Source organism: Leuresthes tenuis, unplaced genomic scaffold (genome assembly GCF_036924035.1).
Source record: "Leuresthes tenuis unplaced genomic scaffold, fLeuTen1.0.hap1 SCAF_12, whole genome shotgun sequence".
Lineage (NCBI taxonomy): Eukaryota > Metazoa > Chordata > Actinopteri > Atheriniformes > Atherinopsidae > Leuresthes > Leuresthes tenuis.
The window spans coordinates 16907409-16933966 of NW_027325366.1; the positions used below are offsets into that span (position 1 = coordinate 16907409).

The 26558-nt window shown below is 40.3% G+C and overlaps 2 protein-coding genes across 5 annotated transcripts in view; one reads left to right on the forward strand and one right to left on the reverse strand.

Moving 5' to 3' along the window:
* il1rapl1a (interleukin 1 receptor accessory protein-like 1a) overlaps window positions 1-15090 on the forward strand; it is a 169612-nt gene extending 154522 nt beyond the window's left edge. For 2 of the 3 annotated variants that reach the window (XM_072396672.1, XM_072396673.1), the window contains exons 8-12: window positions 1879-2024; window positions 5818-5964; window positions 10209-10379; window positions 11417-11461; window positions 13008-15090. In XM_072396672.1, coding sequence (XP_072252773.1) covers window positions 1879-2024; window positions 5818-5964; window positions 10209-10379; window positions 11417-11461; window positions 13008-13729 — 1231 coding nt within the window. In that variant the 3' untranslated portion in view covers window positions 13730-15090. The remainder of the gene's footprint in view (window positions 1-1878; window positions 2025-5817; window positions 5965-10208; window positions 10380-11416; window positions 11462-13007) is intronic. The other variant, XM_072396674.1, reaches the window with a different exon arrangement.
* A 4646-nt stretch (window positions 15091-19736) lies between these two features.
* nr0b1 (nuclear receptor subfamily 0, group B, member 1) lies at window positions 19737-22863 on the reverse strand. 2 transcript variants are annotated; one of them, XM_072396685.1, is made up of 3 exons: window positions 21544-21608; window positions 20565-21444; window positions 19737-20299 (listed from the first exon to the last, which is right to left on the reverse strand). In XM_072396685.1, the coding sequence occupies exons 2-3, from the start codon at window positions 21193-21195 to the stop codon at window positions 20058-20060; spliced, it is 873 nt and encodes a 290-aa protein (XP_072252786.1). In that variant the 5' UTR covers window positions 21196-21444; window positions 21544-21608; the 3' UTR covers window positions 19737-20057. The 2 variants fall into 2 exon arrangements, with proteins under 2 accessions (XP_072252786.1, XP_072252785.1); XM_072396684.1 differs by having other exon boundaries at window positions 20565-22863.
* Between the last annotated feature and the right edge of the window lie 3695 nt (window positions 22864-26558).

Sequence of the window (26558 nt, forward strand, 5' to 3'; positions counted from 1 at the left end):
GAACAGATGGGAGAAACTAAACATACTCAAATCTGGGCTTTCCATGCAGTCAAGCTTTCATCATTTAAGATGACACAGTGTATGTTTTAAAAGTCATCTCTCTTAAAGAGGCTGGCAACCGCAAACATTTGAAACCTCGCTAATAATGCATCAGCAGCCAACCTCGAGCTTAAAGAGGAGCTCTGGTACCTTGTGCTCCGAGTTTCTACAGGCATTTATTTATCCAACTCTGAGCCTATTGATTTGGAGGAGTTCATTTCTATGGTAACCCAAGCCCATAAATTCTTATTTGCGCCACAGGGACAGGGTTGCCTCTGTTATCATTGCATGGTTGGCTGGACTTTAGCATAGCATGCAGAGATTAATAAATTAGCTAAATAAATCTGAATCAGCATAATGGAGGTGATCAATATGTAATTGACCCAGTTTGGTTGGCATTTTGCAGGTGTAAGTTGAGGTGAATATATGAAAAGAATGACTAAGGTGGAAATTGATCACTAAATGGGCAAACACAGAGGTTTTGCTAATGAGGAAGGGAGATAATATTTAAGGGAAAGTTCCTACAGAAGCCATATGTTGAGAATAAGTTCATAATTTACTCATTCTGCAGAGGTTATATCAATAAACTCAAACGTCCAAAACAAAGATTGTTTTTTCTCAAAAATGTGCATGCAATTTTACAATTCTTACACTTTTCCATCTGATTGACCAAAGCAGGAACATTTTGCTGTGCTTGTAATAGCACAGATTGTGATGTTGTTCAAACTCACTTTAGTGAAGCCGTTTGTGTGTATTATCACCTCTCATTTAACTCTCATCTGTGTCACCATCTCAAACTTTTGCCCCACCATCATCTCCACTTAAGGTTACGGTAGTCATTATCCTGCAAGTACTGTGGGAACTAGCTTTGTTGCTAACATAGTGTGATTATGTGAAATGGGAGGCTTCAAAGTGCCCACCACTCCCTGGGGAGACATGAATTATTCCCATGCCTTCATCTCCCTGCACCCCAACCCCCATACCAATGCACAACAACTTCAATATCATCAGCATTGCCTCAGACTCTCTATGCACAGTCTGTGATACACTTTCAATTACTAATGCCAAATCTCCTCAACAAGCTCTCCTTATGTGCAGTTTATCGGCTTGAAGGCGAGAGGAGTGAGATGCTTGAGAGTCATTATCCCCCCACACACTCAAACGCACATGCAAACATTCTTTCCTCATCCCACTCGTCCTTCTCAACACAGAAAATGATACATACTTGTGCTGCACAAAAGCAGTGGATATCTTCTTTCTCATTTGCACTTTGTTTGTCTTTCTATAGTGTCATTTGTGCTGAGGGTGCTGTAAAAGTAGGCTAAGTAGTGTGTCTAAGGTATGAAGAAGCATTATCTCCCTATTCTCTTCTCCATCAGGCTCAACCAGCCCAGTGGGGGACACTCATTTACTTTATGGAATATTACTTTCTCTCCTTCTTGCCGTTACCATGGCAGCTGCTATAAAAAGAATTTCTCCTCATCGCCATTATTTGATTTCCCCCCTCACAGGCTGAGGAAGATCCCTTATTGATTTTCATTCCTCATATGTTTTGAGTGCCAAGAAAACAATTAACATACCGTGAAGTACTTAACATTAACACAAAAGGAGCTTCGTGAAGATACATTTGTGCGGTGAACACACATTGGTTTTAAGTATTATGAATCACTGAACTCTTGTGATTTGTAACAATATATCTGTGTAACAATCCTGAATGATATATTCTGAATCACGGCTCCATAATATGCTTCTAGCGACCACATCAATTTGCACCAATTATATTAACCTGTGCATAAAGATGACGCATTTCTGAGTTTTACATATTTGTTTGTTTTGCAGGGTTGTCAAGGAGCATCTTGGGGAACAAGAAGTGGCAATTTCCTTGACTATTGACTCTTTGGAGGAGGAGGACTTGGGAAATTATTCCTGTTATGTGGAAAATGGTAACGGCCGTCGCCAAGCCACCATCCAGCTTTTCAGGCGGGGTAAGGACTCTCAGTGCAACCATAAAGAACCCACTTAACATTTTTGCATTTTATCTCCATAAAAGTGGCCTTGTGCTTGAAGAAGTCATCTTTTTCCTTACGGTCTGGTAGCATCAGATATTCTGTTACAGCTTGTCTCCAGCTCTCTTAAAGCTAAATGATAAAATAATCAAAGCCTAGCTGCATCATTTCATCAAATGAAAATATTCTATTCTGTGCGCATTTGCCCAGGCTTCGGGACTTCATTTGCTTGTGTCATATCTTCTACACTTACAAGAGCAGCCATGTAGTTATTTTGGCTCCCTTGCATGACTTGTCTGAAGCTTTTTTCATGCACTGTCTGTCACCCCAGAAGAGAGGTAATTTGATGGCTGTTTAAACAGCAAATTGGTCCTCAGCTTTTCCCAAAAGGCCAATACATCCAGCATACAATTACGTTTTAAGTCTTCATATGTCTGTTTCCCCACTTTAATCTCTGTCTCTTTGATCGTCCTTTGTAGACAGCCCAATTCCATTTGAGTGGTCTTCGCAGACTGCAGACAGCTTCATTTAACTCTCTTTGTCAAAAGAGAGGGATACTAACTCAAGCTCTCTCTTCCTCTCTCGTCCACATGTGATGTTTATTTCATGTCCCCCTTCAAAGAATGCATCACTCATATGCCCCACAGCAGGTTCTAATGTCACTGCCGGCTGCCTTTCCTTGTATCTAAAAAGAAATTAAGATGTAGGAAGGAGAGCAGTGGTCAGTGAAACATAAACGGCTTAAGGAGTGAGTATGATTGCTGATAATGAGCTTGAAGCATTAAAGTTATGGCAAGGACCAATAAATACCCAAATAGAGATCAAAACAACACGGCTGTTTTTCTGTAACACAGTATTTGCTGTCCTTTATGCAAAAGTATCAAGGTTAATGCACCAACTAAACAATCTCTCATTAAAACTTAGGGGACTGTGATTTGAATATAAATATTGTTATTCTTCTATAGTGGTGTATAGGAAGATATACACTGCTCTCGTGCACTTATAGTACCGTGAACATGAGGCGAACCTAAACAACGAGTTTGCAAAGTTTTTCATCTAAAAAGCACAGAGCTCAGCTAGATGAAGATATTTCCCCATAAACCATATTTCACTGGGTTTTTTTTTAGAAAATGGTAAGTGAGTAAAGTTTAGATTGAGAACATATCTACTATCTCTCAGGCAGAGCAAGGCAAGCTGTCTTCCCCTTTTTCTTGTTGTTTTAATGAGCAGGTGGTCCTCAAACTCTGGGGTGGGACACCCTTGACAGCTGCTGCATTGATGGCATGTATGACCGAAGGAGATAGACAGAGTCAAATTAAGTTAGATTAATGCAATGTACGAGGCCAGTTGCCAGAGTAACGTTGTAATTTTAGAAATCGCAGTTAGCTTCAATCTTACACTTTGTGAAGAACTTGCAATGTTTTAAAGGCTGTTTTTTTTTTATGTTTTCTGAATTCTAACCAAGAAGTTTTGTTTTCTGGACTTAACCAAGAAGTTTTAGCATCTAAAATCCATCCATCCATCCACCCGCTTAATCCGTCGGTCGGGTCGTGAGGGGGGGCTGGAGCATATCCCAGTGGTCATCGGGACAAATAAGGGCAATTTTAGAGACGCCAATTAACCTAACATGCATTTTTGGACGGTGGGAGGAAGCCGGAGTACCCGGAGAGAATCCACGCAAACACAAGGAGAACATTCAAACTTTACACAGAAAGGCCCCAGCCGGGAGTTGAACCTGGAACCCTCTCACTGTGAGGCGACGGTGCTAACTAGCATCTAAATGTATTTATAAAATTTTTTTTTAAAAAGAGCAGACGGAAACTGCAGTGTCCAAGGCAACCAGGCGAATCCAATTCTCCTTGAAGAAGGAGACCTGTTAGTTATGAATTTCTTTTCATTGAGAAGCAGGTGGGCTGGGTAGCATTGAAGTGTTGCAGGTGCTGTCCTGTGAGACTCACTGTTTGGGTAAATCAAAAACACACCCGCCATCTCCAAAATAAAACATATTTAACTTTGCATGCCATCAAACTATTTTTTTCCTTCTTATAGAATTGACTATGAAAAGTACCATATCTTGTTTTCCAATGACCACATTTTCTCTTGGCTTTGGTGGAGTAACTCAAGCTGTGTAATGCACATAACCCACTAATACAGCAACATAAATGAGAAGGCTGGTACCAACTATCTAACAAGACAGGCAGACAGAGCCAGGTGACATGTGAGCAGGTGAGCTTGTGTCAGCAGCAGTCCTGCATCAATCCACAGCATTGCAAATGTCATCAACGACCACAGAAAATTCCTTGTCTCTGTTATTGTATGTTGCTAATACCAGAAGTCCTGACTCCTGCTGTAAAACAAGTAGAAAACGTGGTTTCAGTGATTGAAAACATGCCCTCCAATTGATCGGGTTCAGTTTGAGTATTGCTCCTGTCGTTACATCACAGCATGGCACATCGCCTCCATGACTTTGAATAATTTTCACCTTTCACGTGAGAGTTGGACCAAAAATGTACAGGAATGTGTGACAAAGACCAAGTTCGTCTTCAAATGTAAAAACACCCTCACTCAGCAATTTCTGATCTTCAAATATGGGCTTGTTGCATATGCTGGTACATGTCCCTTCAGTGATTGCTGAGAAATGATATGCATGTACATGTTTCTAGAAACTAAATAGGAACATTAATCTGGTGGCTGGGTTGGATTGATGAAAGGCAAGCAGCCAAGAGTTTGCTGATGCTACTGTGCTGACCTTCATTTGACTAAAATTAAGCCTGGATCCTTTTTTATGAGTCGCTTCCTCTATTTGTGGGTGTGATAAGACAGTGATATACATCTGTTCATCTAACTCTCACAAAGACAGAATAGCACATATACTAAAAACATTATTTTTTTATAATTCACCTTAGTATGGCTTCGATTAAACCTACTTAAATAAAGCTTAGGTCTTAGTTAAGCTTTTTTCTAACAAGTGCAGAAGGTAAATAACTAAAAAAGTCAAGTTGATGTTCAGAATTTTTTCTTAAATATTGCTTCATAAGTATTCCCACTTGTGAGGAAACAGTATGTGTCTTTCTGATAATGATACAGAGAAAGCATTGTGGTTGCCATGACAGCCACACATTGTGACAACCCGCAGTGTGACAGATAGAAGGTGAACCTGTTCTAGCAGGGCCAACGAGGTAAATACAGCTTTAACACACACCATAACTCATCCTTCCCCCAAGCCAGATCTCCAGGAAGATGTGGAGATGATAGAGAAGACAAATTAGTGGAGAAGAGAAGAAGACGTGAGAGAGCTCATAGCGGGTATGATGGAGAGGCAAATGACAGAAGAATGAGTAAACTAAAGCCCGTTGTTTTGAAAATGCCTCCATCCATGTCCAGAATTGTCACAATCACGCTATGGATGAGAGCCAAAGTACAGAGCTGTGTCATTGTTGTGCTGCACCAAAGAAATGAGCCCAATTTCTCATTGTTTTTTTTTTCTTGTGTCTTCCTACTATGTGCACAGATTTTTCTTAAACTCATTATAGGCCTCGTGTCTCTGAAGATTAATTCTGCTCGACTCTGAGCTGAGCTCTGAAAATTCTGAGTTTTCAAGCAAATGTAAATGTGTAAAAGTGCCTTTTCTGAGTTTGACAGGATCAACAAGGTTTTGGGTCCAACCTGGTGCAGAACCAATAATTTAACGGACAAAACTGTAAATGGGTTCGAGCCATGATTTTCTCAGTAGTTTTCATTGGTTTTTTTCTTCTGTGTATGTTGTCCTCAGCAGAGCTCATGTACACTGTGGAGCTGGCAGGAGGGCTGGGAGCGATCCTGCTGCTTCTCATCTTTCTCATCTCCCTCTACAAATGCTACAAGATTGAGTTGATGCTATTCTATAGGAGGCACTTTGGCAGCGAGGATGTGGATGGAGGTAAAGACGACACAACACATCCTCCCTCTGTCTCACTCTGGAGCTTTTTAACCTCCACTACATTCCTATCTTTTTCACTAGGTCTCTCTTATCCAAGAGTCAATGTCAAGCAGGCATAGATGAGTGAACATGTGCCTTTGTTGGTTTGTTTTTGTGGTTGGGAATTTGGTTTGTTGGTGGTTTTTCAGTGTGTGTTTCATTTTGAACAGACCCCTGAGTAGATATGTCTTTCCGATTCGTGTCTAAATGGCAGGGGACCATTTTCTCTCTCCTCCTCTCCTCACATGTGATTGTGTATGTACAGTGTATTGCTGCCATGACTGAAGTGGGGAGATGGGAGAAGGATTTTCAATTTGTTGCCCATTTAAAAGGAGATCAGTCTCAATATGTCAAGGAATGGTACTTACCCTACGCTGACGAAGGCCAGGTAGTGGTACACAGGGACTGAGTGGGCTCAAAACACCAGTCCTGAGTGTCAGGAGCAAAACCATCCTGAATTTGTAGGACAGCCTCTTGTTTTCTCAACAACACTTTTCCCCAAGTTCAGTAGCTTTCTGTTTATGTCTCAATATCTTCCCTTTGTTAATATATTTACACTGTTTCTGCTTCCTTTTCAAAAATTCTTGAAACTCTGAACTCACTGGATTGTTTCTCCAGTAAAATGAATTATCTATTACACACAGTTTTGTTGACTCAAACTTCCACATGATTAAGTCATTCTGTCAGGGAACGCTGATACAAGCTGTTTTTGATTTTCCAACTTTGCTAGGCGCTTAATTTGCAAGGTTGGTTGCTAATTTGAAAGTGCCTTTTGATGTTCGGATCCAATGGAACACAGCTCTGGTCTTTCCAGCAAGTTTCAAAGCTGCGCATGCTCCTCAAAGAGTTTTTGAAAAAAAACACTTCCCTTTTTTCGACTGGCCCACATTCTAGTTTCTATTGAGAATAATGACTAGGACTCCCTGAACATGTCATCAGTAGTGGGGTTTTTTTCTATTTTCTGTCTCTGCCTGTCAGTTCTACTCGCTGTCTACTGGGAAATCATTTTGAGGTGGGGAAGAGGGCGTTGCTTGTGTCTTGATTTATATATGTTTGTATCTAACTGTTCCAAGATCCAGGCTTTAAAATTCTAGAAGACTTATTTTGCTAAATGTGAGAACATATGGAGGGTAGAGAACAGAAAACGTTAACTCAAGCAGTGAACTATCATTTTGTCTTTCAGAAATGTAAGTTTTAGTCCAGTGCAAACCGAATCTTTGGAGCACATTAGATGATTATAATATTTGAACAAAAAAATTAGACTATTTTCTAAACTTGGGTATGCCCATAAATAAAAAGCAGCTATTTATTTCCTTGAAGAGACAACCCTCTAAACTACTACAACAGGAAAAGATTGCATTTTTCTATCCGAGAAGCTGTAGCGTGCTGCAATTTGGAAGACTGTTAGATTGCTAAAATAAATCCTTTTAGTCTTGTGTTGCTGTCCACCTTGGAGCCTCCTTGTGAGACAGTTCGGTCAATAAAGTTTTTTTTTTTGTTATCATTTCACACTTGCAGCACTCATTCCAGTACACTAAGTGAAAACTAACCTATCCAAACTTAAACTAGACTGAGCAGCTTTGCATTTTGCAAGCTAAACCAACAATGACTGAACATGAGTTTGAAATCACAAAGCTAAAGGCTTTTATATATGCAGGGAAATGCAAATAAACTGAGTGAGAGAAAGAGATGTACCACAACATTACTTTAGCGAGCTTCCACAAAAGTTATTGCGACGTGATTGAGTTGACAAGATGAGCTGCTTTTCTTTCTTTTGGTTTTTTTTTTTACCATTCTTGCACTTTTTAAGGAATATACTCCGGAATGTAATATATTCTCCAACTGAAGTTGCAACAGTGGAGTTGGCTAACCTGCTGAAACAAGTAAAATTCACAATAGACACTATAGAACCATGGATTATGCACCCAACATTTTCATTGCAGAGTTCCACTCCTTCTTTTTTCCTCACCTTGTGTAGGAAGTCTATCTTTATATTTTTCTTATATTGCTTTTGACAAAAAAAAAGCCGAGTTTGACACTTGAATATCTGAAACTCTGCTTTGTCTGCAGAACCTGAGTGCTTGTGTGTGCTCCTCTTTGCGCACACAAGCAAATGTCGCCTTTAACATTAACATTAACATGTTTGTATTTGACTGGTCTTGATTGACATTTTTGTTCTTAGTTACTCTGTGCTTTTGAGTTTCTGGTCTTTTCTATGTTTTGATTCTTTTTCTGTTTTACTTTGTGTTCTTAGTTGTTTCTTTGAACTTCTCGGTTTCTCTCTGCTCTGGTCATTGCTCCCGATTATCCTCAGTTCCCCTGTTTTGGTTATCAGCTCCACTTCCACACCTGTCTCCTACTCAATTAAGCCCAGCTGCAGCCACTTTCAGAATAGTTTCCCCAGTATATATTATCCTTTGTTGGTCTCAGTGCTTGCCAGATCCTCCCTGTTACCATCTCCCGTTATCTCTGTATGTAGGTTTTCCAACAAACCTATCGGTTTCCACCGGAGTTTATGGCTGACGCGTGTTGTCCAAAATTAAACCATGAAAGAAGTGTGTCCTCCACGATGACTGATTTTACAGGTTTATTCGCAAGAAAGTACGGAAAAATAAAAAGCACAAGTTTTCCACGGACACTGTAACCAATTATACCTATGTACACACTTCAAAACACGTCTTCTACGTTTTCTAGCATGATAAGCACTAAATTATCAACACGGTCAGAAAAACTGTGTGCTCCTGTCACTCTCCTGTGATCCACACAGCCCAGTGCCTAATCACGACGCCTTGAACCGGTGCTTACTGTCATCTGCTTCACTGAAACTTATAATGACATTAAACAATGAATTATGAGTGTTTATGTACAAATGATAAGTAAATAATAATAATCATGACTTCAATTAACTTATTTTTAAATTCAATTAAATTATTAAACTGACATGAAATCTAAATTAATACTCCATAATGAACTGAAATGTACTATGATTTATATCAATCATATGGCACCTACACTGTCAGTTCATGTTCATAGTCGCAGTCAGTTTTTGTTGTTTAGTTTTTTTTGGTTCTTGTTTTTATTACTTCTTGTTTTAAGGTATTCCGGCTTGGCCGTGCTTTTTGTTGCCATTTCTTATCAAATCAGTTAAGTTCTCCCACAACCTACTGCCTAAAGTCTGTGTCTACATTTGGGTCCTCGCATCTCCACCAATCGTGACATCTTGGATGTAAAGAAGACAATGGGGGTGGCTGTGGGTTTTAGGAGGGCCAGGAATGAGATGACCACTATTTGCAACCTAGGGAGAGAGGTGGTGGATCACAGATATGCGTGTGCACCCAGAGAATAGACTGACCTTGAAACACAACACTGAGGCTGTTTATAAGAAGTAACAGACCAGCCAGTGGCTCAAAGAAACAGAACAAAATGATAGAGAAGGCTGACTCTCTGCTGGACACCGTGGATGGAAGAACGTTACCAGAGTTGCTTACCATAATAACACCACCCCTATATAGCACGGTGATCAAACCAGGAAGGGTGTTCTGTCAGAGGCCACATAAGTTCTGCTGTAATACGTGCTAGAGCAGGAGAATGACTCTCTACTGTGACTATTTGTTCTTTTTGGTGTTTCTTTTTTGTTTTTTTGGTATGTCAAAATTTCTGCAACAACCTAAATTTCCTTTTGGATTAATAATTTGTTTTTTGGTTTGGTTCAATTTAATATAAAAAAAAATGTTTAGTTTGAAAATGGGTAAAAAAACAAATGTGTTTAAGATGGGATATGAACATCAGTCTCTTGGACAAGAGTCCTGTATTTGAATCGTTTCACCATCGTGATAAATGAAGATCCTGTTCAAACTCGGGTATTAGACCATTTTAGTGTTTATTAAAAGGCAACTGCATTTTGATACTGTTAACCAATACAGCAATCACATATTCTGATGTGAGATTAACCTGTGTTCTTAAATGTGAATTCAGAATTTTATGTTTGGGAGTAGTTTTGATCATTGAAACTTTGGTATGAAAATTGCACTTATGCAACAATCATTGTTTTGTAATGAAAGAGGCATAATGTTTAGGGGTTCACATTCTTTTGCCCTAGCAATGTGCATGCCAGTTTTTGATATGAGAAATCAAGCTGTAAGTTGGATGGTTGCACATATGGGCCGCATTTTTCACGAACCACGCTTTTTCTCTCCGTTTTTCAGAAAACAAAGACTACGATGCTTATCTGTCCTACACCAAAGTGGACCCTGACCAGTGGAGTCAGGAGACAAGGGAGGAGGAGCGCTTCGCCCTGGAGATCCTCCCTGATGTCCTGGAGAAGCATTATGGCTACAAGCTCTTCATCCCAGATCGAGACCTCATTCCAACAGGAAGTAAGCTCTGTGAATGTGTATGTGCATGCGGGATTGTGGCATCTTAAAAAGAAGTTTAAGGACATATACAGTATGTTTTGCTTTCACACACACAAACCCACACACACGTATACATAGATACATATATATGTGTGTGTGTCTTGTTGCAGTTTTTGGCACATTGCTCACATTTTGTCACAGTTTTAAATGTTTGTTTTGTGCCTGTCTTCAGTGTTGTTGTTCACTGTCAGTGTCTTGTGTTAATTGTGCTATCAAGATATATTTAACTCCACAAAAAGGATAATCACACCCACAAGTTGTTGCATATATTAGTCGTAATAATAGCTGATCATTTCAAAATGTTTTTTAAAGAAACTGTGCGAAAAAGATCATATTCAGTCCAAAACCATTAACAAGACTCCTTTTTGCTTGGATCTTCTCAAACTCTTTAGATAGAAGAAGAAGATTGTAGCTTTCGTTATGGATTATTCCAAGACTGGATACTGAAGATGAGGGAAAACAGTATACAGCGTGTACTGGGAGCCGATGTATTGAACAAATTTATCGCCCTTTCTGGTTCTCATTCATGCATTAATAAATCCATGAAAATTCTGTCTGAACATATTCTCATGCGTGCTAACTCGTGCCTGCTTAGCAGTCCGTCTGTGCCAGTGGTACACAGTGTGCTCTACTTTGTAGCGATGCTGTGTGTTTGTACTGTAGGCTTCATGTGAAACAGATAAAACGCAAACACGTCCTAGTTGGTCCAGACAGAATTAAACATCAGTGGGAAATGTGTGAAGGCTCTGAGCCCTGCTGACTGAGCCGCCTCTATCCTTTAATCAAAAGAAAATTGCCGCCAGCATCAGTGCCAAGCAGAATCATTGCAGATGAATGTCCAATCAGGGAAACATGGTATGTGATTAATTATATGTGAAATAAAAAGATGAGTGAGAGGAAGCACAGCTACTTTGACTACAGTGTTCTGTGCAGTGTTATGTTTCTGTGTCTGTAATGTGTACTGCCTGTGACCTGAATGTTAAAATGTTTATGTTTAGGTCTCACCAATGAGCATTTCCAGGATGACACACGACTCTTTGGAGGTACTCACCCTCAGTCTTTTCCTTTTGCATTTAGCCGCTTTCATTTACCTGCTCCTCGGAAGTTGCAAAATGATGCGTTATCAATCATTGGTGTCCCGTTAGAGCCATGTGGATCTGCTCATCTAAACCTTACAGTAATATTTTACATTGAATGAGAACATGTATTTATCTGCATACACATACACAGAGAAGATGGAAAGATTCAGGCTGTTATGTGTTAGAATCATCTTGAAATGGATTAGTTTTTGTTTTCCTCTCAACAATCTATACACAAAACTCCACAATGACAAGGCAAGTGTTTTGCTTCGTTATAGACTGAGATAACTTATTGATGTAAGTATTCAAACCCTTAGCTATGACACTGGCAAATCAGTGATCTTGGAGATGCTTTTACATTTTAATTGGAGTTCATCTGTGTTAAAAGAAATGTACTGGATATAATTAAGAGGGCACACGTGTTTTTATATAAGATGTCAGAGTTTAAACTCGGTGGAAACTAAGCCTTGAGGTGGAAAAAACTGTCTTTAGAGCTGTGAGACAGAATTATGTTTGGGCAGAGATCTACTGAAGAATAAAAGCTTTCATAGTTTCCAGAAGCACAGTGGCCTCTATTGTTCTTGCATGAGTCAGACTGTTAAATAACAAGCTTCAGGTCACAATAAATGAGAAATGATGAATAAGAAACTTACTTTGTGAGGAAAAAATAACCCAATCGAAGGACAAGCATCGGTGCATGGGCTATCTGCTAAAATCACCAAACACAAACCATTTATCACTAAAAGGTACATGACAGCCTTCTGAAAATTTGTCAAATGACATATGAACGGCTCACCAAACACTAGAAGCAAAATTTTCTAATCTGATTTGATTATAACTGGACTATTTGGTCATAATATCCTATTAGACATTGTGGAAACGGGGCTGTGTGTGATGGTTAGCACCGTCGCCCCACAACAAGAGGGTTTCTGGTTCAAATCCCGGGTGGGATCTCTCTGCAGAGACCTAAAAATGTTTATGTACTGACAATACTCATCCAGCCTGGTTGAGCGGGAATGTTTCTGTCAGGAAGTGGAAGATAATTTCTTTAAAAACGTGCCAAGTTTGTAAGGATCATCCCAAAAAACACTGGCAGCTTCCACTGCTGCCAAACAGTGCTTTACAAGACACTAAGTGAATAGGTTTAGGGTTTTTATTTTTGACATATTTACAAAACCTTACTTTGCTTTCTCATTGTGTAGGTAGAACGATTGGGGGGAAAAATTCAAATCAATTTCAAAATGAGTCGTGAACATAGTCATACTGTTTCCTTGAATTTCTCTACAAAAATAAAATACCAACTGAAATGAGTGTGATTGGTGCAAATAACTGAGCTGACATCAAAATAGTCACCTGTCATTGTCTTGTGTTTTGTACTTGATGCTGTATGTTCATCCATCTTTAAGTGTTGTGGTTCTCTCCTCATTAAATTGTATCAAATGTACACTAATGGCACCATTTGTCCTCTACATTTTTGTTCTTATCTCTCTGTACTTCTTCTTTCCTGCAGCCTACATAGAGGATGTGGCACGTTGTGTTGACCAGAGCAAGCGCCTCATTATAGTTATGACACCCAACTACGTAGTACGACGAGGTTGGAGTATCTTCGAGCTGGAGACACGACTCCGCAACATGCTGGTGACTGGTGAGATTAAAGTTATCCTGATTGAGTGTGCAGAGCTGCGTGGCATCATGAATTACCAGGAAGTGGAGGCTCTCAAACACACCATCAAAACCCTCACTGTTATCAAGTGGCACGGCCCCAAAAGCAACAAGCTCAACTCCAAATTCTGGAAGCAGTTGCAGTATGAAATGCCGTTCAGACGCACGGAGCCCATGCTCTCACATGAGCCGGCGCTGGACGTCAGTGAGCAGGGCCCTTTTGGAGAGCTGCAGACCGTCTCTGCCATCTCTATGGCAGCAGCCACCTCTACCGCCATGGCCACCGCTCATCCAGAGCTGCGCTCCTCGTTCCACAACACCTACCACACCACCATGAGGCAGAAACACTACTACCGCAGCTATGAGTATGACCTACCCCCAGGCGGGACCCTGCCACCTCTCTCATCTCTGGGGAACCAGCACACCTACTGCAACATCCCACTGACACTGCTGAACGGGCAGAGGCCTCCCGGAAAGAGCCGAGAGCACAGCCTGGAGGAGGCTCACGCTAACAATGCCATGCTCCCTCTGCTGCCAAGAGAAACCAGCATCTCCAGCGTCATCTGGTAGTGATGAACAGACTTAGTGTATGCTTTAGGAAGATCAGTCGGCGTCAGACATGACCAGGCTCAGTCTGGTCGTTTTAGGAACACAGGTAGAGGTTGTGGTTATGGCGCAAAGTGTTTTGGATCCATTTGGTCTCGATCGTCCATAACTGACAGCCAGTGATGGAGAAGCAGGAGGCTTGTGGACACAGTTTTCCCTTGTGCTTTCAAGGGGACATAATTAAAGACACTGTTCTATCAACTAATGAGAAATGGACTCGCAGGAACTCCACAAAAAGGAGCAAACACACTATGGCAGTCGTGCACACACATGCATACACCTACACAAAAATGTGCATACATACAAACAAAAGGAAAACAGGGTCTGTACATATATTTCAATTTCTTTGTAGCATCAGTGTTTTCCCGTTTTGTTCTTTTGTCTGTTTTTATTCAGTCAAGTCTGTTGCCTTCTCTACGGTAGGACTTTGCTTTACTTGTTATACAAAGTTGTATATTTTTCATTGTTTTTCTCTCTTGTTTGTTTCTGCTCTTACTTTAACACGCTCGATTGGAAAGCTAGTACGTCATGAACCTGCGCTATTGTGTTCTTTTGTTTTTAAAACTTTGTGTAGTTAAAGAGAACTTTTTTAAAAACCTTTTTGGAATGGCCTGGACATTTCAGGAGCTGTGAAGAGCTGAAACCCCCTTTTTTTTTATTATTATTTTATTCCGTTTTATACCTGTAAAAGGTGTATCTAGTTTAAAAGGAAACTCTCTTTTCAAAAAAAAAATATATATATAGAATATGCAAAAAGAAGGAGGAGCTGGCAAAAGTACACTATTCTGTGGGACTGAGAAGGATGAGTGAATGGGGAGCAGTTCTCATCCCCTCCAATCAGACAGACCGATAGACTGGCAGATCTCTCTCTGAAGCTTCATTTTTTTCTATTGAAACAAGCAGCCTTGCTGTTTTAGAGTGATAGTGAAATGCCTCACCTTAAAAATAAATCTGTAGATTATTTTAAAAAGAATTCTATTTTTATAACCGAAAAGAGTTTGCTTGAGAGATCATACTTATTTGCATTTCATCTTACATAGAAAGAGGATTTGTGTATAAGTGTTATGCTGGTTTTGTACACTTGCGACATGGTTCCTGGTTTGTTAAGAGATCGTGGTGGTTTTTGAATCCCACGTGACAAAATACGTCCTCTACTGTTACCGATTCAAAAGTAAAACATTATTCAATGTTTTGATTTTTAAAGCATAATATTATTCACATGAAAATCATTTTATTCATATGGATAGTTCATGTTTAAGGAAAGAAAAGAAAACATTTGTGTTTTGAAAGACTTTTTAAATATATTTGAAGGTGTGATTTTTGAGTATGCATAGCAAATAGATATGTATTCTATATATAATATAGATATTTATATAAATATATAAACACAATTTTCACTTGGAAAGAAATGTCTATCTTTATAGAAACACAATCATTATCAGTTGCCCTTACTTTCTCACTGCACATTAAAAGCATTGATTTCGTTTTGATTGTTTTCCTTTCGTGTCTCAGTCTAACCACTTGTTCTCAATAATTCATAACACTGTGATAACACTTTGCAGCATTGTTCGTCACTCTTTATTCTCCTCTTTTGGCAACTATTTTGTTCCCTATAGCAACGGGGTCCATTTCCAGATATTCGTACTTATGTTTTTCCCAACAATCCTCATCATGCAGTGTCAACAAATATTCTCAGTGGCAGCAAAATGTCAGGCAGCATGCAGAAGAGACAGGCAACAGTAGTTTTCACAGCAGATGTTTCAGCTGGAGAAGAACTGGTGTAATCAATATAGTTAAAAATAACTTCATGCCTGTTCTGTGAACTACTTCCAGGACTCTTGTACTGTGCAGTCTGGGTCACAGTCACTGTGACGGTTTGCCTGGGTGCTTAACATGACTGAGTGTTCCTCACTTGTGTTACTGCTTCTAAGACGAGTCCAAATGTCAGTCATATTAAACATCCATTGACAGAAGTCGCAATGGGAATCTAAAATGTACTGATGTGCACGGACAAATTCCTGAAAAAGGCTACCGGACACAGAATTGTTCCTCAAGGAGTCGCTGGCCCTGTTGTTATCCCAAGAATATCATTTATATCTCACTAAGAGATACAAACCAATCCAAATTGAATTCTAAGACAAATAAGATATGATAATCACCACAAAACACCCATTTAAAGGCTCAAAACAAGTAAACTGAAATATATGATATGACACAAAACAAGCTGAGGCGCTAAATGTTTGTCTCAAAATGATGCAAGATAATCTAAATGAGAAAATACAAAAGCATGCAAAACTAAGTCTCAGAGGCCTGAAAAGGCATAAATTGTAACACAAAACTACCAGAAAGACAGATCAAGCTGTCAACTTAAGTCACAAAATGAGAATTATCAAAGCAATCGTGAAAACTTCCAGAATAACCAAAATAGATGCCCAGAAATGCTCAATTTTAAATCCAAGACCAAGAATGATGGATTAAAACAGCAAAGAAAAAAAACCAACCATGAAGAAAAGTTAAAACGATCAAAATTGGTTCCATAATGATCAGAACACGACAAAGACAACAATAGAGTGATTGTTCTTTTGCAGTAGATTTTCCTCAGTGATGGAAATGAGATCCAAATGAGACACAAAACGACCCAAATGAGAAATGACAATTATATGCAAAGTAACAAACGCAATCTATATAACCTATATAAAACCTAAAAAACTACAAAATGGCCACAAGCTGAAAATCTGTGAGATTCTCAGTCAAAGTCAAAAGAACCACAAGTCATATCGGCATGTTTTCCTGTCTTTGTGTCTCTTTTTGTCTGGCTGGCTTGCTCTGTGCTTGAATGAATACTCTTTTAAGGTGACCAGAGGCCCTTCATTTCTCAGTCTGTTCATGCCGATATGAGGATCTCTCGTGGACTCGAAGAACCACCACCTAATCACCAATTCCCAGGTTGAAAATTGAATGGAGAAATTTGTTGTGTGGTGCAACCCTTACTGTCCTTCCAGCTTTCCTGTCTGTCTCAAACATTTTGCCTTTAGACCTGGAGAGTTTCTTTTGAATTTTGACATCTGCTTGGCAGCATGCAACTTGGGTGGGTAAGCGCTGCCAAACAGTGCCATCTCCTGGGGATAAGCTCGACCTACAGCGTAAGTTTGTGATCGAACACTGGTAAACACTGAAACAGCAAGCCAATTTTCTGATGTCTGCCAACCCCAGAAGAAAACAGAAAACAAGAAACACTGGGGGAAACAAAGATACAGGTAGTGAAAAGAAAAGGAAATTATGTTCAAGGCGCAGAGTCTGTCACAATCACCATCCTTCCTGAAGCCAGTCTCAGATGGTTTTGGATTATGCAAGCACAAAGAAAGATTAATGATCTGAACAATGCTAATGAAAAATGTAAGTTGCCAACAGTAGGAGACAATAACAAATGCAAAACATGGACAAAATGTTGTCAACCACAAGGAAAGGAGGTGGCTGTTACCTGTTAGCAGCTTCTTGCCAGACATCTGGAATTTCATCATGATAATGAAAAATGTAAGTTGCCAACAGTAGGAGACAATAACAAATGCAAAACATGGACAACATGTTGTCAACCACAAGGAAAGGAGGTGGCCGTTGCCTGTTAGCAGCTTCTTGAGAGACATCTGTAATTTCATCAGCAGTCACAGGCTTAATAGACTTTTTATAACCCAGAGCAATTAAGGACTTAATTGAAGAGAACATATGCCCCTTTGAAATGTACCATGCAGAAGAGATAGACAGGAGTAAGAATGTAATCAGAGTTAAGTCCACAGTGGCATATGTGCAAGTGTAGCTGTGTGGCCATTCATCTGCTCTGTTGCAATGTCTTGTCAAACCACTAGGGGGTATGTGAGAGTCATTAATGAAAATCTCACATAAACTTTATTCTGCAGTGATTAGGCCTAAATTATGCACAAAAACAAAGCCTTTGCTACTTTAAGGACATTTGAAAACCGGACTGCTCTTGCAAACATCTGTTTGCAGAGTTTTTGATACAAAACTAGACTGCAGCGTTGGTGTAAAGACAGGTTTATTAGTTTTTTTTTTCTTAATCTGTCACAACAACACACTCAGTTGTGTCTTTTTTCAGTATATATCAAACAGCAGCTTAATAAGGTTACTGCTTGCTGACCATCCCTCTTTGCTTTTCGACTTTTTGATTAACATACTTGATCTTGTTCTACACTTCCCGCTTCCCTACTCCTGCTGTTTGATGGCAATGTTCCCAGTTTTAGTGTCTACCCTGGATTAAGGGGTCATTTCGTGGTCTGATGGCTCTCTGACTGAGAAAGAAAATGTTTAATTCTCCACTCAAAAGAGAAGATGCATGTGTTACCTTTGTCACCATCCTCCTGTGTCCATTTAAATTCCTCCCCTTTTATTGGCCATTGTGGCACAAAGGCAAGGCAATTTTATTTGTATAGCGCATTTCATACACAAAGAGCAACTCAATGTGCAAAGTAATTTACACGTTTACTCAAATATTGTCCATAAGTACAATCACACCTAAAACTTCAGCTTCAGTACAATTCAGATCATCTGGTCAATATCTTTGATCTGGATCAAAAACAAACGATCAATGATGTAAGACTTTAATACTCTCAAAAGGCAATATTCCAAGACGATTCAGTGGGCACCTCTGGGCAAAAGATTATGAATTCCAATCTATTTCATATAATGATCTAGACTGAAATTGCAGTCTTTCCGATTCATAAAAAGTGTGGGTGGGTGGATGGGTGGTTATGGGCATCTTAATATCACCCACAAACTGGAAAGTATCAATGGGGAGATTTACACCAGGAATACCCTGTTGAAGCATGTTCTCATTGTGACTTGATTCTCAAATAAGAGGAGGCAATTGGACTTTAAGACCTGAATGGTCAATTCTTAGTTTGTTCTGTGTGGGGGGATTTTTACCTAGTCTTCCTGCACAAGTCTTCTTCTACAGTGAGATTCTTGACCTGATAGCATGCACCTTGTTTTTTAGGTCTATCCACAGATTATGTTTAGCTCAGTTGGACTGTGAAGGCCAAGATGAAAACTTCAGTTTGTGCCCCCTGAGGTAGTTTTAAACGGGTTCTTTAAGATTTTTTTCATCTTTTGTTTTTTTTTCCACAGACTGCAATTGTCCTTTCAAAATTTACTGATATTTACCTGAATCCATTCTGCGCTCTACCAGTGTAACATGCCCCTTGTCGCCAGCTGCAATACAAGCCCGAAGCATGATAGACCCTCCGCTGTGCTTACCAGCTGGACAGTAGATCTGGGCCTTTTTGCCTTTACTCATTGCAATCGAAAAAGTTCTACAACGCACTCAAACAGTGCATCACCATTCCTGACATCGGACAAGGAGTTTTCCCTGGTTTTCCAGACCACAACTTCACCTCCACTGTTCCTTAAAGTGTAACTGCCATTTATTACTAAGATTACAAATAAAGCCATCAGAAATCATGTTATTGCTTTTGCATTTTGGACATCAATCATTTAGTTTTTTTAAGTGCCAGGCAGCTGCTCAGAGGGGCCTATTCCTGCTGGTTATTGGGACATGGTTTTCTTAGAGCTCAAATATCTGTTGCATGGCACTCATTTCCCTCTTTGAATTTGACAAAACAAAAAAAAAATACACTAATCTTGCTTAGAACTTTAGAGAGAGAGCAATCTTGAATGTTATGTCCAGCATTAAAAAATGCTATACTGATAAACCCTCCAACTTACTGACTCCGCTGGATAACATAAATATGTCTTTCTGAGGCTCACCTAAATCTATAGCTTATGTAACAGACCTTTATCAATTACTTGTGTGAACTGTAGCTGACATGACGTCATATTTTTAAGTTCTCAGGAGTTATCACTGCTGTACAGAAACATATTATCTCCTGCATAAGATTCTGTCTGCACACTTTCTTCACTGGGAAGTGTGTCAGGGATAAAAGAGCAAATGTCACACACACATGAATATGTTTGTTTATTATCATAGAAAAATAGCTTATATAAAAACAAATAAGTTATTAATTCAAGCAGCTGCTTTGTATGTTTCCTCTATTATAACATCTCTTAACCTCAGCACTTTCAGCACACCTCTTTGTCATTCTCACATGCATTCACACACACTGTTGCTTGTGTCGGTCGTTTCACAGTCCTTTAAGATTTCCACTCTGTTATAAATTCAGTCCTCATCGGCCCTCACCTACTCAATGAGAGCTCTGATGATTTTAGTCCGTCTGACAGCTGAACCTGCGGAATTCAGCCCAGTCCACTTTGTAGCTGCGACCTACTTCCCGTAAAACATCTCCATCAGCACCTCCTCGATGTTCACGGTCCCGATGACGGGTCTGAAGAAAAGCTGGGCGACCACCGGCGGGTTGATGGACCTCAGCATGGACAAAGCGATGAGCAGCTTGGCGAAGCGCGTCGTGTCTTCGCGGTGGATCAGCCTGACGTGTTCGTTCAGAGCCTGGTGCGCCTCTCGACGCAGCGACTGGATGTAGTGCAGACATCGCAAACCCTCGAGATCTGAGAGGAAATAAAGGGGAGGTTCCGGGGAATAAAAGAGGGAAAGTGGAGAGAAAAGTTTGTTCAGTCTCTTAAGGTTTACGCACAAAATGTAGGTTTTTTTGTTTGAATGTTAGGACAATAACTTTCAAATAAACTAAACTTTTGATGCTAGTAGATAATCGTAAAACCAATCTCAGTAATGTAGCCTGTGTGACACTCTGACAGTCTGCTTTGTAAGTCAGTTGCGTTAAATAATTTTCATGCACAGTAATGTGCCACCCACCTGGGTTGAACAGCACCGCTCCTTTCAGATAGGCGTACTCCTTGGTACTGATATCTACACTCCAGCACTTCTTCAAGAAAGCTTTGATAGCTTCTATGTCCAGGACAGAGACCCCGGCTGCCGCCCTGTTCTGGCTGGCCAGAACTTCGCTCTGCCTGTCCGGCAAACCCGTGAGGATGCGCTGCAGCATGCTGGGCTCCACGGTCTCCGTCGTCTCAAAGTCCACCCGGTCCTGCGCGAGTCCCAGCACGAGCAGAGGTGCCCACCCGCTCCGGATGAGCATCAACTGGTCGTCCTCCGGCAACTCACGGAAACAAGGAACGTTTTTAACGAACCGCAGGGTCTTCACCAGAACCGCGGACGCGGCTTTGCACGTCACCTGTGGGGAGCGGAGCACACCCCGGCGCCGAGTCGAGCCGCAGGAGCAAGCCTGCTGTCTGAGCTCCTGCAGCGAGCCCGGGACGGAGGAGTGGCTCTTCTGGAGCAAGTGTTGCAGCGTTTGTTGGGAATGTTGCTGTTGTTGTGGCTCCTCTGCAGTCACAAGGCTATCGCTCTTCAAAATGCTGTAAAGAATGCTGTTGTTGTTTCGGCTGCTGGCACCCCGACAGCGACAGCCCTCCACCGTGGCCATGACCGCTGGCCGCTCTGCATGAGCCGGAGCTCTGCGCGCACCGCTGTCTCTTTGAAGCTCCGGAGGTCACACGCGGAGGTAGCGCTGTTTTCGTAGCCCCTGATAGCCCCGACTGAAGGACTGAGCGTTTATATTAGCTCCTGTCTGTCCCCGCGCTTTGAGAGGTTGCTCAGACTTTCTGCATATTCCTCCTCCCCAGACTCATGCACCTCCTATTTCTCCACCTCCTCTTTTCTCTCTCATACACACCTTTCAGGGTTTTCATTTGAGACACATTTGATTTATTATTTGGGGGAGAAAAAACATATTTTATGTAGAACAGATCAGGCTTTAATTTCTACTGCTCACCTTGTGAAACACACATTGGCCTGTTGGCACAATGCATTGTATTTCACATAAGAGCAACAAAGAGCAACAGTCAATGGGTTAAACAGACTATGTTATTAACAATGGGAGTGCATGAAAAGATGGAGAAAGAATGAAAAAGACCAGCTGTATTCCCAGAATTACCTTGACTCTCCAGCAGTGCTGTTTATCACTGAGGAACCAGCAAAAAATATAGACCAGACCTGGACCTGAAGGCTTAATTATTTAAGGGACAATTTATATGATTTTCTATGAGAAAGAAGTAGGAAGAGCTGAGCTGCGAAGGCCAGCCTCCATCCTTGACTCGGACACACTGATATTGATTTAAAACTGGAGCAGGTGAATTATGATGTCATGACTCAGTGCTCCCCTTGCCTCTGTCACAGAAGGAGGATGGGAGCAGAAGGGGAGGTGGGTGGGAGTGGGGGTCAGTGAATGAGAGACTAAGAAGGACAGACCAGGATAAAGCAGATTAATTAGAGGTTTATCTTAATTGCTCCTAAGAGGGATCACAGGTTATGGTTGCCTGCTTCCTGGAGTGAGGAGGAGAAAGAGGGCCTTGGGGAAATCAGAAGTGATTATGGAGGAGTTAGACCTGACATAAATCATGCAAAGAACAAGTGAAAGTGTGTGAGAATAAAACAAAGCTATGGAGCAGGAGGTCCTGCCTTGTTATGTTTAGCTAAGGTTTGAGTAGCCACATCACAAATACCTTTTGTATTGTCAAATGAATTTTCAAAGAAGGTTGTCTTTACCACGGAGCACGTTGCTGCATTCATGAAAGCGCAGCAAGCACAACCTTAGTGTCCCTTGCTCTGTACCTTCGAAGGACACCGCTCTGAATAGAGGGAAGATGAAAAACTTTTGCTGTAGTGCTGCAACATTGTTCAGAGGCCGAATGTCTTTGTATTGATTTAGCTGAGGGGAAAAACAGAGAGATTTTTCACATGTTTATATCAAGGACAGAGTGGGATAAACAGCCTTCACTCAGCCAGTCTCTTCTCCTGCTCAAGGCCCAGCCAGCGCAGGTTATAAAAATCCTTCTGTCTCAAGGAGAGATTACATTATGTCTTGTTGCAAAAGCACAGAGTAGAAGAGATAGCACTTTGTCGCTCTTTGTCTTGCTCTTGGGTCCTCCTTTTCTTTATTTATCAGATTTGTGCGAGATATACTTAATCAGCTCTCCGCCGCACCATCTTTCCCTCTGACAGGGTAAACACAATCAATCTTAAAATATTTCCCCACTCCCCCCACCACCAGTTCATGATGTGCTGCCAAATGTTGTTAGAACTTATAATGCTCATTTTAAACGCAGACATGTCAAAAGACTCCAAATTTGTCAGTCCATGTTTTGTTTTTTTTTGGGGGGGGGGGGGTTGTAATAAAATGATGCCAATGAGAACAGTAATATTTGCATTCCATTAAAGGTAAGCCATAAAAAACATAGGTTCTTAGGTTTGAATGTCTCTCTCAATATATTTTTTTCTTTTGCACATTTAGGACAAACTAACATTGGTTCCTCACAGAAAAAGGACATATAAATCAAAAGGAATGAAAACGCTTTTTCAGTCATATTCAATATTCAACAAAAAATGTGTTGAAAGATGTAATATTGTAACTAACCTTGTCCTTACCTTAAAAAGCTGTCAAGGCCCTTCACTAAAATGAATGCCTTGCAAGTTTTTTGTGTAAAAGTAAAACTCTTTTTTTAACCAATGTTCCTCACAGAATTCCTTTAGATAATTTAGGATCCTCGGTCACGTTCTCCTTGTTTCCAATCTCCCATTCTATCGTTTATAAGTCCCGTTTTCGTCTTTTTTTAGCCATTTCTTGACGGATCTGCTCGTGTGTTGAAAATCATTATCCTGCTGCACTCAAGTGAAAACAAGCCCTGAACATTACATCTCAGCCACCATGCTCCTCAGCTGGCATGAGGTTCCACTGAAAAGATGTTTTCACTCTCCATCAAATATATTTATTGTTACACTCACTTTAACCTTGATTGATTAAAATGTGCTTTTTTTTTTGTGACTGTAGTAGATGCAACACTGCAGTAAAAAAATTACCTGCAGAAGCATTGGTGAAATTTGGGTGTTCTTGAAGATAAGATTCCTTTTTGCATCAACATTCTCAACCTTTTCACTAAATCCCTTGATGGATGCCCTTTTTTTATCAATTTCCTGAAGTCTTAATGTAATATCTATGGCACGCTTTGATCGAATGAACCCAAAAAGACAGTTGAGCGGGTCATTTTTCATCCTTTGTTTTATATTTTTATTCATCAGATGATTTTAGGGCATGGAGAGACCTAACTGGACTCCACTTTGCCCGTCTTTTCATCAGGGTCTGCCTCCTCTGAGATCTGCGGTACTCAATAACCCTCGGAGCAAGTTATCACAATATGAGAGAGCATACAGTAAATAGACTGATAGCTCAGACCACATATCAAACTGATAGAGAAGTGCTATCTGTCAATTTTCCTCTCAAATACTTACATAACCCTTGTCTGCAATTTGACCTTAAACAGCTGGCATGCTACTTGTCCCTCTTTTGGGCACAATCTCATCACAAGTCATCTGTTGAACTGGATGAAATTGTAGCAACATGCACAGCGTAACATAACAGCTGCTGGATGCCTAATAAGGCAAGATTCGTGAGGATGCAGTGCTTTATTGCTAAATGGTAGGCAAGCCTGATACTTGGGATTAGAAGGCAATTTGAGTGGTTGGCTTTTCTGCTGATGCTTGAGAAAAGTCAAATTTTTCTCAGTTTTTCCACCAAAGAGTACGTTAGCAAAGCAAAGCAATGGACCCAGAATTCAGTTCAGCAACACAAAACATCCCTCTAATGAAAGTGAATGAGAAGAGAGACACTGATGTCTGAAATGTGTACGTGTGAATCTGGCTCAATGCCACTGAGAACTGCAGCCGGTTGCTGCTAATCAAACGCACTCAATTAGTTGATTGAGTGTGAGCGCCTCCATAAAGTAGAAGTTTTGAAAGTTTGCTGGTCTGGAGCATTCAGGTGTGTGTTAACACAACGACAAGAGGAAGGTCATCAGTAAAGATCTTGGAGAAGCAATTGTTGCTATGAAGTGAATCAAGCAGGACGGACAGTTCATTTTGTCATATTAGAATCCGGATGTAGAATCGAAATCTGGGTTGATGAAACTTCAATGCAATGTTTTCTTTTGTAATTACAGTCCAAGTTCATCTTTAATTTTATGTGATATACAGCAGGTTTGTACTTTGGCCTGGTGCTTTCTGGTCCCGAGCCCAATTTAAAATGGCTCAGCATGGGAAGGCCCTCTAACAGGCCCGTCACATCATTTTCAGAGTGTGAATCTCATGAAATGCACATCAAAGTATTGTTTGTCTACAGCTTATAAACCGCAACACATTCATAAGTTATACCAAAGGGCTTTTAAGGATATTTGCAGAAAAACTTCTGTTTTATTCAATTTTATTGAGATATGTATATACACACACATACACATATAAATATATTTTATTTTATACTTTAACAAAGAAAGCTTTACTCTCTTCTCCTCTTCACCCTTTTGCCTGAAATTGGTCTGCACACTTGATACAAAGGTTTTTAAAGAATGTTTTTCTATGTACGTTTACACAAAAGCACCCACTTGCTTGTGTCTGATCCACGCCTCTTAAACTACTGTAACTGCTCCAAACAGCCCCAGTCAGACACCATCAGCCAGGCTGCAGTTATGTGTCTAGCTGTGAAATTTAGAGCAAGGTCAGAACATAAGAGGATATTTACTCAGACAAGGGGCATGGGAAAGTGAGAGCGACATGCAGGAATTTAAGTGCAAGTCCAAATAAAGTAATATTACAAGAAAATTTTAGTTTTTTGGCTTTTTAGAGTTCAGTGCTGATAAATTAGTTAAAGGAGGACTTTGGACGGCTGGAAAAAAAATTACCCTTTAGAATGACAAATCCAGTTGTCTAACATCCTTTAGTACTTCTCACGTCCTCTCAGCTGCATCGACATAAATAAAAAAGGAGCTTCCTTTTAAACTAATCACGAAACAATTCATTTAAATTTGAAAAAAAAAACTTTTCAAAATGTGCAGATTTGTTCAAGTAAATCGCTATCGGTAAAAATATTGTTATGTGCTTTTGCTGCAATGAGCATTTCCCGAAGGCTGATCACGCAAATTAAATTCTGAGGTTGCCGTGACCCAAGATGACATCTCTTTGGCACATTCAGTCTAGCCGACCTTGAAACACAAGTGTGGAGGAAAACACAAGGTTTTTACCAAACACTTGGGGCTTAGACACCCACAGACACTCCAAGACAGGTCTCAGAAACTTAAGAGGACAACTTTGTCTGATTCAAGGCTTTACATAAATGGCTCCCCTGGAAAAGTCTTGTACCACATTGTTTGTTGATTTGTTGGGCACTCTTCTGGCGGTTGCTATAGTGACTGCCTCCATTTTCTCTCTGTGGCTGCTCACATAAAGGACTGTGTCCTTGTCTCCATAATAGTTACAAATTGAATACTGCACTTTCCAAGGACTCATGTCACCAACTTACAGCAAAGTGAAAGTTTATGTGTGTTTGTGTGTGTGTGAGAGGATGAAAGGAGGAAGCTTTAGATCTGCAGGATAAATAAGGGTAAAATGTAGGATTTGAAATAAAATGTTTTAAAGTGAACAAAAACAGCATTAGATGATAAAGTAGAAAGATATAGCAAAGATGTAACACAAGCTAATTAGAAAAGAGAAAATAGAAAATTTTAAGACTAATAAAGGACCATAATGCAGCTGACCAAGATTACAGTGCAGTACATCACAACAACTTAGAAATAATAACTGAATAGAAACAAATAATTAATCACACTCATCAATAACATGAGGGCTACCATGTCAATATTCAGCTCTTCTGTCAACGGTTTCTCCTGGAAATACTGGATCAAAGCTCAGAGAGAGGAAATGGGAAGAGTTGGTCATGCAGTACGCTATTAACAGCTGCCAGAT

Bases quoted from the DNA above. Each gene is read 5' to 3' on its own strand.
- nr0b1 (XM_072396684.1), bottom strand. From the start codon at position 21,195: ATGGCCACGGTGGAGGGCTGTCGCTGTCGGGGTGCCAGCAGCCGAAAC. The intron at 20,300-20,564 runs GTGGGTGGCACA...ATTTCCTCTCAG, and splicing joins AGCGGTGCTGTTCAACCCAG to ATCTCGAGGGTTTGCGATGT.